The following is a 17,522-nucleotide window of genomic DNA, read 5'->3' on the forward strand; positions in this document are numbered from 1 at the left end:
TTGTTGCTGTTTCATTGTGTCAGACCTTAGGGTTCGAGATGCTGCTTCTCAATTGGATGAATTAAATACAATGAGTTTTATTGGGTCCCAAGGTAACAAGGGCCAGGTGGCAACACTCAATTGCCTTTCTTCAGTTCTTCTCCAGAGGTACCTATGGCCTCTATGGCCTCTATGGCCTCTATGGCCTATAGTTCATAGATAACAGTACACTAGGGGAAAGGAGACAATCAGACTTTCTGGAGTCTATTGGATACTGGTTCTGAATTGACATTGATTCTGAGAGATCCCAAGAAGCAGTTAAAGTAGGGGTTGATGGAAGCCAGGTGACTAACGGAATTTTGGCTGACGTCCTACTTGCAGTTCAGGAGGTTCAGTTGGTCCTCACACTCATCCTGCTGTTATTTCCCTAGTTCCAGACTGTATAGTTGGGATAGATATTCTTAGAAACTGGCAGAACTCTTTCATTGGTTCCATGACCTGTGGAGTGAGGACTATTATGGTTGGAAAGACTAAATGGAAGCCTTTGGGGTTGCCTCTGCCAAGGAAAACAGTGAATATAAACCAATATTGCAGAAATTAGTGCCACCATCAAGGACTTGAAAGATGCAGGGGTGGTGGTTTCCACCACAACTCCACATCTCCCTTTAACTCTCCGATCTGGTCAGTGCAGAAGACAGTCTACTATTGAAAACTCAACCAGGCAGTAACTTTGTTTGTATCTGCTGTAATGTAGTGTCCTTACTTGAGCAAATTAACACATCTATTGGTACATGATATGCAGTTACTGGTCTAGCAAATGCCTTCTTCAGTACAAGGACCAGCAGAAGCAATTTTCTTTCAGTTGGCAAGGCCAGGAGTATGTATACCTTTACAGCTTTATCTCATGGATATATTAACTCTCCTGCCTTGTGTCATAACTTAGAAGAGATCTTGACCTTTTCCACAAAATACCACTTTAGTGTATTATGTTGATGATATTATGCTTATTGGACCAAGTGAGCAGGAGGTAGCAACCACCTTGAACTCACTGGTAACTCATGCATATCAGAAGGTGGGAAATAAATCGAATCAAAATTCATGGACCTTCGACTTCAGTGAAATTCTTAGGAGCTCAGTGGTATAGGCCATGCAGATATTCCTTCTAAGACAAAGGGGAAGTTGTTGCGCCTGACCTCCCATACCAAGAAGGAAGCAGAACGTGGAGTGGGCCTGTTTGGATTTTGGAGACAGCACCTTCTTCACTTGGATGTATTACTTCACTCTGTATTACTCCGGCTCTTCTACCGAGTGACTTGAAAGCTGTTAGCTTTGTGTGCATCAGGAGGAGGTTCTTCTACAGGTCCAGGCTCCTGTGAAGGTGGCTCAACCACTCGGACCATATGATCCAGCAGTCCTGACGGTACTTGAGGTGCCAGTGGCAGATAAGAATGCTAGTTAGAGCCTTTGGTAGGCCTCAGAGATAGCTATTCACCTTTTGAAAGAGAAAGGGCTGGAGAGATGGCTCAGTGGTTAAGAGCACTGACTGCTCTTCCAGAGGTCCTGAATTCAATTCTCAGCAACCACATGGTGGCTCACAACCATCTCTAATGGGAACTGATGCCCTCTTTTGGTGTGTCTGAAGACAGCTACAATGTACTTATATATAATAAATAAATACATCTTAAAAAAAAAAGAAAGATAGCTCTTGGCCTGCTATTGGGTCTTAGTGGAAACTGAACATTTGATTCTAGGCAAGTTACCATTTGACCTAAGCTGCCCATCAGAGTTGTGTGCCTGCCAAGTTATAAAGCAGCAGCAATCTATTATCAAATGGAGGTGGTATGCATGTGATTGGGCCTGAGCAGGCCCTGAAGGCCCAAGCAAATTACATAACGTTGCTCAAATGCCTACAGTTCCTACTCCTGTTACAAAGCTGTCTGCTGACAAACGTGCACCTTTAGATAGCCTTATGGGATGGTCCCTATGATCAGTTGACTGAGGAAGAGAAGCCTAGGATCTGGTTTATTGATGGTTCTGCATATTATGCAGGTACCACCCAGAAGTGGACAGCTGCAGCAGTGCAGCGTTTCAACCCCTTTCTGGGACAACCCTGAATAGCACTGGCGAAGGGAAATCTTCACAGTGGGAAGAACTCTGGACAGTTTACATGGTATTACAGTTTACTTAGAAGGAGGAATGTCGAGATAAGCAATTGTTCACTGATTCATGGACTGTAACCAATGGATTGGCTGGATGGTCAGGGACTTGGAAGGTGCATGATTGGAAAAACTGGGAGAAAGACCTCTGGGTCAGGAGTATGTGACTAAACCTCTCCAAATGGGCTAAGGATGTGAAGACTGTTTGTGTCCAGTGTAAATGCTCACCCAAAGGTGACTTCAGCTGAGGAGGAGTTCAGTAATCAAGTAGATAGGACAACCTGTTCTGTGGACAGTCAGCCTCTTTCCCAGACATTTCTATCATTGCCCAATGGACCCATGAACAAAGTGGTCATGGTGACAGAGATGGGAATTATGTATGGGCTTGACGACAAGGAGTTCCACTTACCAAGGCTGACCTGGCTATATCTGTTTCTTGAGCGCCAGATCTGCCAACAGCAGAGACCAACGCTGAGTCCCAGATATGGCACCATTTCTTGAGGTGACCAGACAGCTACCTGGTGGTAGGTTGACCATGTTGGACCATTTCCTCCAGGGAAAAGACAACACTTTGTTCTTACTGGAGTATACTTACTCTTGTTAAGATTTTGTCTTTCCTTGATGTAATATTCTGCCAAAACCACCATCCATGGGCCTACAGAATGCCTTACCCACTTTCACGGCATTCTACACAGTCTTGCTTCTGAAAAAGGAACTCCCTTCACATCCAGAGAAGTGTGACAGTGGGCCCACAATTGTGGAATCCACTGGTCTTACCACGTTCCTCATGATTTGGAAAGGTGAAATGACCTTTTGAAGACACAGTTACAGCACCAATTAGATGGCAGCAGCATGTAGGGCTGGGGTAGAGTTCTCCAGAAGACAGTATATTCTTTGAATCATCAATATATGGTATGTTTTCTCCCATAGCCAGGGTCCATGGGTACAGAAGTCAAGAGGCGGAAAAGGTAATAGTTCCATATACTATTATCACTAATGACCCACTAGGAAAATTTTTGCTTATTATTCCCATGACCCTTAAGTTCTGCTGGCCTAGAAGTTTTGGTTCCAGAGGGTGGAGTACTCCTTCCAGGAGCCACAACGAACATTCCATTGAGCTGGAAACTCAGACTTCCCCCTGGCTGCTTTGGGCTTCTGATCCCCCTTAAACCAACAGGCTAAGCCAGTTATCATGGTGTACACCTGCAATCGAAGTGCCTAGGAGGCAGAGGCAGGTGGATCTTTGTGAGTTCAAGGCCAGCCTGGTCAACAGTGTGAGTTCCAGGACAGCCAGGGCTGTTACACAGAGGAAAACAACCAACCAACCAACCAACAGGTCAAGAAAGGAATAAAAGGGATAACAATGTTAGGAGTGGTGATTGATCCAGATTAACTTGAGGAAATTGTATTGCCTTTCCACAATGGACATAAGAGAGATTATGTCTGGAGTGCAGGAGATCCTTTAGGGTGTAGGAATGCTACCATGTCCTGTGATGAAAGTCAATGGGAAGCTCCAACATCCTAATCCAGGCAGGGTGGCAAAGGACATAGGCCTATCAGGAATGAAGGTATGGGTCACTCACATAAAAAGTGCCAAGACCTGCTGAGGTGCCTGCAGAGGGCGGAGGAAATACAGAATGGGTAGTTGAGGAAGGTAGCTATAAATACCAGCAAAGACCATGCGACCAGTTGCAGAAACAAGCGTTGTAGTTGACATGAGTACTTCTGTTGTATTTTTGTTAAGAATTCGTTTGTATAGATAGATAGAAGGAAGGTTTTGCTCTTTGCCTGCTTACCCTTACCTTATGAGCAGATCCATTCCTTCATTGGCATTGGAGCCTATTTCTTTCTGATTCTGGCCGATACAGAAGACCAGCTGAGACATCCAGCTTTGTGGGATTGAGCTACTACTAGATTCTTGGGCTTTCTATACACAGATAGCCATTGTTGATTAGCTGGACTGCAGCCTATAAGTTCCAATCAATCCCATATATATAATAAATCTGAATATATATGTATACACACACACACACAGCTCCAGGCATTCCAAACGGCTAAGCTTAGCCACCCATCCCACCACTCCAACTGAAGACCTATGCAGTGGCAAAAAGCAGAGACGAGGGACTCAATCAGTGCATGCCTCAGGGAGAGAAACAGCAGAGCAGTCCAGTGACCTGAAGAACTGGGGCAGTGAGCAAAAGGTACAAGACTGGTCTGACTGTCCATAATGTCGGTTCTGGCCAATGATGTCATCACTGTCACTGCTGGAGGGGAGCAAGCTGGCACTCCTGATTGCTCCTGCTCCAGGGTGTAGCGTCACCATCACTGATCACTGTCCTCCCCTGCCCTCCTAGACTGTACTGTTTCCAGAATGCAGGGTACAAGTTGGTTTACGACAAAGATTCTTATCTCTCTGACTCCAGCCTTGAGCGATTTAGTTATCACACGTGTGGGCCCAAGTGAGGCGTCAAGGTCGTGAGAGGCTGACTTGCTTAACGATGGAGCAAGAGGCACAGAAGAAGGTGGTGGTCGCAGTGTAACGTATCCGGCCTTGGCCTGAGGTATTCTGGCAACTAGGTAGAGTTATGTGCTATTCACTGAAAGTATAACAGGCCAGAGTCATGGATCAGCATGTACAAGCTCTTGCTACCAAGCCTGATTACTTGAATTCGGTCCGTAGGCCCCAGTTCTTCAGGTCACTGGACCACTCTGCTGGTTCTCTTCCCGATGTATGCATTGATGAGTTCCTTGTCTCTGTTTCTTGCTACTACACACCTCTTCAGTTGTAGTGTTGGGATGGGTGGCTGAGCCTATTCTGTTGGGGTTCGTGGAGCTGGGTGCTTTACCCCTAGAATTCTAGTAACAGGTTTGCTTGTAATAGGAGGTCTTGGAAACCAAGATTTAATTGAAAAATCTCCAACAGCTCTGCTTAACAGTTCCATTCTTTAGCCTTCTGCTTCTTATAGTCACCAACTGTCCCCGCCAGCGGGGACCCAGTTATTCACGGTCCCGAAGAGGCTTTCTACCTGTGGGCCAAAATGGGGGTGAAGAGAAGAAGGAGACCAAGCAAAAGTTCTGTTGTCAAGGTCTCGTTTATTGGGATGAACGTTACAGCTTTTAAGGCTTTCAGGTAGGGGGAGTGACCTTTGTGAAACATGAAGGAGGGGGAGAGGAGGGTATAGGCAGTGATAGCTGGAGGCAAAGAGGTCAGGCGATGAGGTCAGGTGGTGGAGACACCGGGTGTTGACTGAGGAGATAACTGGTATCTGCTCGAGCTGAGGCATCCCTTGAATGTTATCTTCCTGTGCTGTAAATTCATGGGAGAGGCTTTCATTCAACAATCTTAAGGCTTATGGCAGTCATCTTAGGGGTGAGTCTCTGTGGCCAAACAGCCCAGAGTCACCTAGTCACTTTGAGCCATGCAGTCAAAAAGCGGCTAGGCCCAAATCCAATATGGCTCCGTGCAACCAACCATTTTCAAAGCCACACTTTCCTCTAAGCCTGCATAGATGTATTACTGTGCTTCTCATACTTCTTCTGACACTCACGATTGGCTTGTGGGTTCCACTTGCCATCATTACAGAGAATACTTCCACATAACTTGCAAGTCTGACAGAAGACGGGACGTTCCATTTCTGTGGAGAATGAGTTGCTTCTGGGCTTTTCCATCTGCAGCCTACCCAGGGTATTAACCTCACGCACTGCCCTATAACATGACCCTGCCAGTTACTTCCAGGTCTCTGAGATACTGTGGGTTTTCAGGTCTTGAACATATGCATGGGATGTGGTGGAGTTAGTGTGGAGGTTGGTAGAGGTAGCTGGTTTTCTAACAGATGGAAAGAGGAAGCCAAGGAGAGTTTTTTGCATGACATTTAATTGACAGTCACTTCTTAATTCAGACACAGCAGGGACTACAGGTGATAATGCTGTTTCTAACGGGTGGCATATGCCTTTGATCACAGTACTGTGGAGGCAGAGGCAGGTGGATCTCTTGAGTTCAAGGCCAGCATAGTCTACAGAATGAGTTCTAGGACAGCCAGGGCTACACAAAGAAGCCCTGTCCAAACCAACCAACCAACCAACCAACCAACCAACCAACCAACCAACCAACCAACCAACCAACCAACACAAACCAAGACAGAAAATACTGTTTCTGGATATTGTTTGTCTGTTTTCCATATGACACCTATCACTTTTATTAGTTTAGTGAGAAGTTGGAAGAGGCCACAGAGAAGTCAATTCAGGTGATGGTAAATTCAGAAAATTCATCCTTTAAGGCTTGGGGTGAGGTGGAGAGAAACCTTTGTTTTTATTGGACCAATTTACTCTTCTTTTGTCATCTCCCCCCAAGTCCCCCTTCTTTTAGGGACAGCGTCTCACTGTGTAGCTCTGGCTGGTCTGAAAATCCCTAGGTAGACCAGGCTGGCATCGATCCTACAGAGATGCTCCTGCCTGGCACCACACCTGGCTCCATCACCTTGATAAAAGCACTCACTCTCTACCCTTTTTGACTTTGGGTTCTATTTTCATTTTGTCAAAATAAAGTAACTCACTTTTTTTTAGGTCACGAAATAGAATCTTGCTGGAGTCTCACAGTTGGTGTTTGGTAAAACAGATATAGATTACACACCATACTCTTTGTAGCATGTATCTTGAGACTGGCGAGCCAAGCATTGAAAGAAAGTCGTTACGTAGGATCCCTGCCTTGTGTCATGAAAGCTGTCATATTGTATTTTAATTATATCTGCAGGCGACGTGTTCTTAATCATCACTTGGAGATGGCGGCTCCCCAGTTCACCCTCAGTGTCCTCGTGTGTGCCTTGCTCATTTGCTCCGTGACTGCTTATCCCAATGGAAGAGTAGCAAGGTCCTGTGCTGGGATGATCCCCCAGCATAACCACAGCCCTCAGTCTGATCCTGTTCACAAAATCACAGTGAGTCAGATGAAGTTCAAACCTGGAGACCAGATCAAAGGTACTAGTGCTGGACATAATGACCTGCATTTTCTTTTCTTTTTAGGTTTTTAAAATTAATTACTTAATTAATTTTTAAACTTATTCCCTGTACATCCCGATCACTACCCTCTTCTTGGTCACTCCCTTCTACAATTCCTCCCTCCTCCCCTTCTCCTCTGAGTGTGTGGGAGCCCCATGGGTATCTCCCCACACTGGTACTTCAAGCCTCTTTGAGGCAAGGTGCTTCCTCTCCCACTGAGGCCAGACAAGGCAGTCCAGCTAGATGAACATACCTCAAGTACAGGCAACAGCTTTTGGGAGAGCCCCCGCTCTAGTTGTTCCAGACCCACATGAAGGTCAAACTGCATATGTGTGGTGAGGCCTGTTGGTTTCTCTGGTAGTTTTGGTTGTCCTGGAACTCACTCTGTAGACCTCAAACTCAGAGTGCTGGGATCAAAGGTGTGGGTCATCCCCACTGTCATGATTTACAATTTCAGCAAGATACTCTCAGTATTTGCTGAGTTTTTACTGTGATTGGATTTGACAGTTTCATTTTAACCTGTTCATTTGTGTTGTCACCGAGGCACCATCTATTTGCATTTTTTGTTTACTGTGGATGTCTATATTATGTAAGTGGCCTATCTATTCCTTATTAAGGGATAGGTCAAAAGTAAGCTTTTTTAGAGTACCAACTTATATATTTGTTAGTTTTATTGTATTAACATTGCATTTATTGTGTATTGTGTCTTGAATACTGTTAACTCAGTGGAACAGAAAACTAAATTTATTTTATGTTGTTTTACCCTGGCCTCTCTTTAAAAAGTAGTACAGTCTCTTATGTTTCCCTGATTCTTCTCGAAACATGTAGCCTGGCTGTTCAGAGTTACCTATAGCCAGGGGTATGGTAATGTGTGCCTTAGTCTCAACATTCTGGAGGCTGATGAAGGATAAGGGTTTGAGACAGCTTGTGTGTGTGTGTGTGTGTGTGTGTGTGTGTGTGTGTGTGTGTGTGTGTGTGTGTGTATAGTGAGACCCTGTTTCAGAAAAAACAAAAGTACATCTGTGATAGTGTTTTGAAATTTTAGAAAGGTATCATGTCAATAGTAATTCTTAACAAAAAGAATGTCTGAAGAAATAAACTGGGAATACCTTGTGTGATTGAGATGTGTCTTAGAATTTTACTCTGCAAAATAGAGTGTTAAAGATAGTTAGATTTGTAGTAGAGAAACAAGCTCTTACTTTCATCTAGAGTTTTCTAAATGAATTTTCCCCTATAGACTGTTACCTAGCCATCACTCAGACTTTAACCCCTTGTGGAATGGCTATTACTGTTTCATGATGCTAGGTCTGATGACACGGGTCTATAATTCCAGCCACACAGTAGCCTGAGACAAGATGACCCTAAGTTCAAGATTAGCCTGTGCTACAGAATGAGTTCAAGGCTACCCTGGGTAACTTATTGAAACCCTGTTTCAAAATATGGAGTCATTGACTAGCATGTCCAAGGTCCTAGGCTCTAGGCTCAGTTCCTACTGCTGCAGGATAAGCAACCAGACAACCACAGACAAACTAACAAACAACTCTCCTCCCATGGCATTAATACTCTGTGGAGCATAATTTAGACAGTCTTCTGTAGGACAGTTTCTAACCTAGGTGGTTTTATTTTTTAATTTAATTTTAATTTATTATGTACAGTGTTCTGCCTGCACGCCAGAAGAGGTCACCAGATCTCATTACAGATGGTTATGAGCACATGTGGTTGCTGGGAATTGAACTCAGGACCTCTGGAAGAGCAGTTAGTGCTCTTAACCGCTGAGCCATCTCTCCAGCCCACCTGCGTGGCTTTGTAGAGATAGTTTCTAACTAACTGAGCTTCTTCTAAATGCTTTCATGGACTATTTCTAAGTCTTTTATCCTAACCTCTCTTTTTTTTTTTTTTTTTTTTTTGCATGTGCTTAAAAAGCTTCAATTATTGAAAAAATTAGAATTTTTCTTTTTTTTTATTATTATTAACTTGAGTATTTCTTATATACATTTCAAGTGTTATTCCCTTTCCCGGTTTCCGGGCAAACATCCCCCTCCCCCCTCCCCTTCCTCATGGGTGTTCCCCTCCCAACCCTCCCCCCATTGCCGCCCTCCCCCCATAGTCTAGTTCACTGGGGGTTCAGTCTTAGCAGGACCCAGGGCTTCCCCTTCCACTGGTGCTCTTACTAGGATATTCATTGCTACCTATGGGGTCAGAGTCCAGGGTCAGTCCATGTATAGTATTTAGGTAGTGGCTTAGTCCCTGGAAGCTCTGGTTGCTTGGCATTGTTGTACTTTTGGGGTCTCGAGCCCCTTCAAGCTCTTCCAGTTCTTTCTCTGATTCCTTCAACGGGGGACCTATTCTCAGTTCAGTGGTTTGCTGCTGGCATTCGCCTCTGTATTTGCTGTATTCTGGCTGTGTCTCTCAGGAGCGATCTACATCCGGCTCCTGTCGGTCTGCACTTCTTTGCTTCATCCATCTTGTCTAATTGGGTGGCTGTATATGTATGGGCCACATGTGGGGCAGGCTCTAAATGGGTGTTCCTTCTGCCTCTGTTCTAAACTTTGCCTCTCTATACACTCCTAAGGGTATTCTTGTTCCACTTTTAAAGGAGTGAAGCATTCACATTTTTATCATCCTTCTTGAGTTTCGTTTGTTCTAGGGATCTAGGGTAATTCAAGCATTTGGGCTAATAGCCACTTATCAATGAGTGCATACCATGTATGTCTTTCTGTGATTGGGTTAGCTCACTCAGGATGATATTTTCCAGTTCCAACCATTTGCCTACGAATTTCATAAACTCGTTGTTTTTGATAGCTGAGTAATATTCCATTGTGTAGATGTACCACATTTTCTGTATCCATTCCTCTGTTGAAGGGCATCTGGGTTCTTTCCAGCTTCTGGCTATTATAAATAAGGCTGCTATGAACATAGTGGAGCACGTGTCTCTTTTATATGTTGAGGCATCTTTTGGGTATATGCCCAAGAGAGGTATAGCTGGATCCTCAGGCAGTTCAATGTCCAATTTTCTGAGGAACCTCCAGACTGATTTCCAGAATGGTTTTACCAGTCTGCAATCCCACCAACAATGGAGGAGTGTTCCTCTTTCTCCGCATCCTCGCCAGCATCTGCTGTCACCTGAGTTTTTGATCTTAGCCATTCTCACTGGTGTGAGGTGAAATCTCAGGGTTGTTTTGATTTGCATTTCCCTTATGACTAAAGATGTTGAGCATTTCTTTAGGTGTTTCTCAGCCATTCGGCATTCCTCAGCTGTGAATTCTTTGTTTAGCTCTGAACCCCATTTTTTAATAGGGTTATTTGTTTCCCTGCGGTCTAACTTCTTGAGTTCTTTCTAACCTCTCTTTTTGATCTGTTGTTCAGTTACTTTATCAGGACCGCCATTTAGAGGCTTTCTTTTAGAAGCCCGGAACGCTGAGGATTTGAGCGGCCCTCCTATTGGCACCTTCACCTTGATTGACAGCGACTCGTCACAGATTCTGACCTGTGAAGATGTACAGGTTTGTGTGTAGTTTGAAGTTGATTTCTGTTGGTTCCTCTGGGCTGTTTTCACTGTAGAGTGGTACTAACATGTACAGCAGGCATTTGAACAGATTACAGTCATCAAACCTTTCTACTGGGCTCACACAGGAGCATCTAGAAAGGTAGGCTAATAGCTTGAAGAGTTTGTGCTTGGTGATGTTTATATTACGTTGGCAAATATTGGCTTAAAATGTAAGACAATGGGGCTGGGGAGATGGTTCAGTGGTTAGGAGCACTGGCTGCTCTTCCAGAGGTCCTGATTTCAAATCCCAGCAACCATATGGTGGCTCACAACCATCTGTAGTGGGATCTGATGCCCTCTTCTGGTGTGTCTGGGGACAGCTACAATGTACTCATATAAATGAAATAAAGAAATGCATTAAAAGAAAATCTAAGACAGTTACTTGAGACAGATTAGTGTGCACTTTTAATCCCAGCACTAGGGAGGCAGAGACAGGCGGATTTCTGAGTTTGAGACCAATCTGGTCTACAGAGCTAGTCCCAGGACAGCCACGGATGCACAGGGAACCTGTCTCAAAAGAAAAAGAAAAAAAGCAACCAAAAAACCAAAAAACACACAAATGAACAATTTAAGACAATTTTTAGTGTGCTAGTGTGCTAGTATGTGTGTATGTATGTATATATGTATGTATAGAGATGGTGGAGGAGGAGAAGAGGGTGGAGGAGGAGGAGGAGGAAAAAGAGGCAGAAGGAGGAGGAAGAGGAGAAAGAAGGAGGAGGGGGAGGAGGAGGGGGGGAGGAGGAGGAGGAGGAGGAGGATCAGGCATGCCATCACACATGTGTGGAGACCAGAAGATAACTTTGTGGAGTCAGTTCTCTCTCTCCACCCTTACATGTGTTCCAACTGTGCTGAGCTGATGAGTGATGGCTCCTCTTTTTTATTTCAGGGATTCGCTGTGAGTCATACAAGTTCATCCATAAAGACAGAAATTAAAGTCTACTGGAATGCTCCAAGCAGTGCCCCGGATCACGTCCAATTTCTGTGAGTACAGAGCTCACATCTGTGTAACCTCTGCCATTGAGACGGAAGCCGTAACGAAGTGTGCCACTTTGCCATTGAATATTTACCTGTATAGGAGACCTTTCATAGTTACGACTTCCTGATTGAAGAGTAGTCTTGCCTCTTTGCCGTTATTTAAGATAGCATCTTGCTATGCAGCGTTGGTTGGCCAGGAACTCCCTATACAGATGAAGCTGCCTTTGAACTTGTAGCAATCAATCCTCCTGCTTCCCTCTTCCAAATGGGCCTGGCTTTTACACTCCCCCCCACCTTCTCCAACAGCAAACTTCTAGCACACAGCCCGGGACCTCACACTGTACCTTTTTTTTTCTCCCCGGATCTGAGGACCGAACCCAGGGCCTTGCACTTGCTAGGCAAGCGCTCTACCACTGAGCTAAATCCCCAACCCCATTTTTTTGTTTTTTTTTTTAAGGCTTTTTCCTGCCTTACCTTCCCAAGTGCTTAGATTACAGGTATACACCCCAAGCCTGGCAGAACCCGATACTTAACGGGCATTTTCTAGGCATTGTTGAGTGAAGTTTTACACTACTTTACGACTCGTAAGAGCCATCAATTAGTACTTGAGTGTGTGGTGTGCAGAGTAACAATTCCTGTCTTAGTGTGAGAGCATGGACAAGACAGGGCTGAAAGTAGAGTGCCTTAGGTAGCGCTACAGCTTGTAGATAGCTTATCAGAAAGTAAACCACTGCATGCCTCTCGGATTGGGAAACCACAGTTACAGTAGCAACCTTTCCCTATTCATCTGCCCAAGGCAGAATGGAGTCTCTTAAAGCATGATGATTCTGGAGGGTATTCCAGACGTAGGTGTATCTTATAGGAGAGAAACTTCTCTGGACATGTCTCTGTTTTCTGCTTAACCTTGTCTGCAGGTCCCCCCCCCCCCCCCCCCAGCACTCTGGAGCTCCGCAAGGTGCTAAGGTGAACGTCAGTGAGCACTGGCTCAGGCAGCCACTATAGAGCTTTGCTTGGTGGTAGCTGCCTCTTAAACGCCTCCTGTGGAGGAGCGTGACTAGTCATCCACTGCGAAATGACCAGGAGTGTGTTCTTGTGTCAGGAAGCAGGAACCTCCTGTCTCAGTTAGGGTTTTACTGCTGTGAACAGACACTGTGACCAAGACAACTCTTGTAAGGACGACATTTAATTGGGGCTGGCTTACAGGTTCAGAGGTTCAGCCCATTATCCTCAAGGCAGAACATGGCAGCATCCAGGCAGGCATGGTGCAGGAGGAGCTGAGAGTTCATCTAAAGGCTACTAGCAGAAGACTGACTTCCAGGCAGCTAGTACTAGGGTATTAAAGCCCACACCCACAGTGACAGACCTGCTCCAACAAGGCCACACCTCCTAATAGTGCCACTCTCTGGCCCAAGCATCACACCCATGTAGTGACCCAGCATTCGTGACTGCTGTTAATAAAAAGAATAGACAGCAAACAAGATGGAGAGATGGGGAAAGGGTCATGAAGTTCACGTAGTGATGGGTGACGACGGTCATTAGAGACTTGCCCCATGTGTGAGTGATCTTCATCTACCTCTCCCTGCACATTTTCTACCTGAAGGTTTGATTGACTTGTGATGGGCCACTGTGAGGCTTTGCCTAATTCCCATTGGTTCTCTCTTTCAGAGCCACAGTTGTTCAGAAATATAAAATCTACTGGGTGAAGATTCCTGGTCCCGTAATTTCCCAACCGAGTGCTCCTCCCTTTACGACGCCTGAAGCTACAACACAACCTTTGACAATGGCCCCTTCTGTCTCGCACTTAACCAAACCAGTAAGTGACATTTTGAACCTTCACCAAATGCTGTCTTGAGAAGCTTTCCTGGCAACCGATTCTCTGCCTTGGCCATAGTGCAGCATTGGAGGGAGATTTTGGGTTCTGTGTAAAAATCTGAAGGAAGCCTTCGTTGTAACATTATGATTCGTAGATTTGAGGAAAGGACATAAAAAGGGTTCTACATTCAGAGTACAGTTGCAACTTTTACAGGTGGTTTTGCTCTCAGGGAGTATACAGTCACTTGAAAATGAAGCCGAGAAAGCGTCTTCCTCCTCCCTTCCTCTCTCTTTTCTTCTTTTTCTCCCCTTTCTTCCTGAATATTAAATTTAGAGAGAAAGTTTCTCTGTAACAGTCCTGCCTGTCCTGATACTCATGTTGTAGACCAGGCTGGCCTCAAACTCATAGAGATCTGCCTGCCTCTGCCTTTGAGTGCTGGGATTAAAGGCATGAGCCACCATTGCCCAGAGGAGAGTCTTGAAGTGGTAGATTTTATTTTATATTGATTTTATTTTATTAAGATGAGAGAGAGAGAGAGAGAGAGAGAGAGAGAGAGAGAGAGAGAGAGAGTGTGTGTTGGGTGTGGTGGTGGCTGGAGAGTTGATGGCTCAGTGGTTAAGAGCTTCTGGACATCTTGAGTTCAATTCCAAGCAACCACATGGTGGCTCACAACCATCTGTAATAGATCTGATGCCCTCTTCTGTTTGATGCCCTCTTCTGTCATGCAGGCAAACAAATAGAACACTTGTATACCTAAAATAGTTATATATAAAAATTAAAAAAAAATAGATTAGGGTGTTGGGGCACTCGGTGAGACACGGCAGCACTTTTACCCTTAATCCCTGCAGTTAGGATGCTTACCCATAATCCCTGCAGTTAGGATGCAGAGGCAGGAGGATCCTTGCAGATTTGAGGCCAGGCTGGTTTACATGGTAAGTTCTAGGCCTGCCTATTTCAACTCTGTTCCCATCAGCAAAAAAACAATATGAGAAGTTCCACTCTTTAAAAACAGTCCTTCAGGGTGTGACTCCCAAAAGTGTAATTAGTTTCATTGTTACTTCATAACTGTAGTTTTGCTACAGTTATGAGTCACAGTATAAATGTCTGTGCTTTCTGATGGTCTCAGGTGACATGACCCTTGTGAAAAGGTCATTCAACCTTCCAAAGGGGTTGTGACCCACAGGTTGAGAACCATTCCTCTGGCTGGGTCCCTTTCTCTTTGCTGGTTGTCTCTGTGTGTCTCCTCTTCCACTAAATAAAGGGCTAGAGAGGTGGCTTGACAGCAGCACTTGTTGCTTTTCTAGGGGACCTGAGTTTAGTTCCAGGTCCCACATCAGGTGGCTCACAACCGCAGATAACTCAGCTACAGAGAATTGAGGCCTTCTTCTGGCTTCCTCAGACCCCCAGCATACACTCACAGACACAGATATGTTGTATTTAATCGCGTTATAGTGAACGTCACACCTCTGTTTCACTGTACAGTTATTTAAGGGATTCTTATCTGCGTAAGTTCTCACTTCACTTAATACTCACTTAAAAAGCTGCTTTAAGTGAATGAACTGTTTGTACACCAGCTTCCTAACAGAAAATATTGTCCTTTCATGTGGTCAATTAAAGGGGCCCGTTCTTCTTGGAACTTTTACCACCATGCCTCCGTGCCAATTAAAGGGTGCTTCATTCTGACTTGTGGTATTTTTAGAGTTAGAAGAGACCTCAGAATCTCTTTTGGGTTGCCAAAGGTAAAGAGACCCCAAGAGAATAGGTTCTTAGTGGCTTCCGTTATCATCCTACTGTGGTTAGTGATGTCCTCATTAAATCTGGTTACGGACTCCTCAGCCCTCTCTTCTTCTCACACACCACCCTGACAAGCTCTGCTTGTTTTCTCTGTTAAATTTTGGAGCTTAATTTTTTTTCCTGAGGGTGGGGTTGGGCTCAGGAGGACTCCTCAAGTGACATACTGGGAGGCTCTGGTTTTAGTCAGTGTAGAACATGGCTGGGCCTCCTGACACAATAGAGTTATTTTTACTGTTGTTTAGAATGGTGGTATATGCAAGTGTCCCATCCTTTCCTATATCACTTAACTCTGAATCTGAATGTGACTCTTAAAAGCTGTTGCCTAAATTTACACATAAAGACTTGCCCATATTTGGCTTGCCTGCTTTTTAAAATACCATCTCTTGAAAATCAGAGGTAATCTGGTTAGGCCAGACTGCCAGTGTGGACTTATCCCTAGGAAGTTTCTCAGTGTATGGGGGACCTTGCTCCTGGTCTCAGATGATATGAAGCATTTTGTGTATTAAATGGACATAGGCACTCATACCGCTACAGGCCCACGAGTATAGTTTTCTGAATTATAATCGATAATAATTAGGTATAAAAGTGCACAGTGGAAGAATGCTCCTATTGTTTCTAATTTGTGATTCGTCTTCTGTTCCCTGGTTTGAATTTTTATGAAAAGCTTTTCTCGGCTATCTAGTCCTTGGCAGTGAACTGCTTGTTTCATAATTAAGATCTTCATCCTTTCATTTTTTCTAGTTCAGTGCCTCTGAGTGTGGGAACAAGAAGTTCTGCGTCAGGAGTCCGTTGAACTGTGACCCAGAGAATGAGCCTGCCTGCGTCTTCTTGTCCTTCACCAGAGAAAACCAGTCAGTGATGGTTGAAATGAGCGGACCCAGTGATGGCTACGTGTCCTTTGCATTTTCTCATGACCAATGGATGGTTTGTATCTATTGCTTATGTCTGGGGTGATAGCAGGAGAGCCACCAGAGTGAGCTCTCATCAGCAGTAGATTAGCTGTGCCTTCCAGAGTTTAGGGATCAGGCTTAAGGGTAGAATGGGAAACGAAACTCGAAGAACAGATCCATTTCAACGGCTGTTTCGTGATTTTTTTTTTTATTAACTTGAGTATTTCTTATTTACATTTTGAGTGTTATTCCCTTTCCCTGTTTCCAGGCCAACATCCCCTTAATCCCTTCCCCTCCCCTTCTTTATGGGTATTCCCCTCCCCATCCTCCCCCTATTGCCGCCCTCCCCCCAACAATCACATTCACTGGGGGTTCAGTCTTAGCAGGACCCAGGGCTTCCCCTTACACTGGTGATCTTACTAGGATATTCATTGCTACCGATGAGGTCAGGAGGCTCACAACTACCTGTAATTCCAGCTCCAGTGAATAAAAATAAAGACTTATTTTACATAAGTTTCCTTGGTCAGTAACAGATACATAGACCAATGAAATAGAATAGAAGCCAAGAAATAAACACATGTGTGCTCAGGTTTCTTTCTTTTTTTTTTTTTAAATTTATTTAATACTTAATAATAATTCTTTGGTTTCCGGGCAAACATCCCCCTCCCCCCTCCCCTTCCTTATGGGTGTTCCCCTCCCAACCCTCCCCCCATTGCCGCCCTCCCCCCAACAGTCTAGTTCACTGGGGGTTCAGTCTTAGCAGGACCCAGGGCTTCCCCTTCCACTGGTGCTCTTACTAGGATATTCATTGCTACCTATGAGGTCAGAGTCCAGGGTCAGTCCATGTATAGTCTTTAGGTAGTGGCTTAGTCCCTGGAAGCTCTGGTTGCTTGGCATTGTTGTACATATGGGTCTCGAGCCCCTTCAAGCTCTTCCAGTTCTTTCTCTGGTTCCTTCAACGGGGGTCCTATTCTCAGTTCAGTGGTTTGCTGCTGGCATTCGCCTCTGTATTTGCTGTATTCTGGCTGTGTCTCTCAGGAGCGATCTACATCCGGCTCTTGTCGGTCTGCACTTCTTTCCTTCATCCATCTTGTCTAATTGGGTGGCTGTATATGTATGGGCCACATGTGGGGCAGGCTCTGAATGGGTGTTCCTTCTGTGTCTGTTTTAATCTTTGCCTCTCTATTCTCTGCCAAGGGTATTCTTGTTCCCCTTTTAGAGAAGGAGTGAAGCATTCACATTTTGATCATCCGTCTTGAGTTTCATTTGTTCTAGGCATCTAGGGTAATTCAAGCATTTGGGCTAATAGCCACTTATCAGTGAGTGCATACCATGTATGTCTTTCTGTGATTGGGTTAGCTCACTCAGGATGA

At 44.7% G+C, this 17,522-nt stretch overlaps 1 protein-coding gene across 3 annotated transcripts in view; it reads left to right on the forward strand.

The window, feature by feature from the left end:
* The window catches only part of Frrs1 (ferric-chelate reductase 1), a 60,591-nt gene that overhangs the window by 11,625 nt on the left and 31,444 nt on the right, over nt 1–17,522 (forward strand). For all 3 annotated transcript variants that reach the window (XM_039103831.2, XM_039103832.2, NM_001398971.1), the window contains 5 exon segments: nt 6,886–7,109; nt 10,497–10,633; nt 11,564–11,658; nt 13,318–13,465; nt 16,001–16,183. In XM_039103831.2, coding sequence (XP_038959759.1) covers nt 6,914–7,109; nt 10,497–10,633; nt 11,564–11,658; nt 13,318–13,465; nt 16,001–16,183 — 759 coding nt within the window. In that variant the 5' untranslated portion in view covers nt 6,886–6,913.

The sequence above is a fragment of the Rattus norvegicus genome, chromosome 2 (assembly GCF_036323735.1).
Source record: "Rattus norvegicus strain BN/NHsdMcwi chromosome 2, GRCr8, whole genome shotgun sequence".
NCBI lineage: Eukaryota > Metazoa > Chordata > Mammalia > Rodentia > Muridae > Rattus > Rattus norvegicus.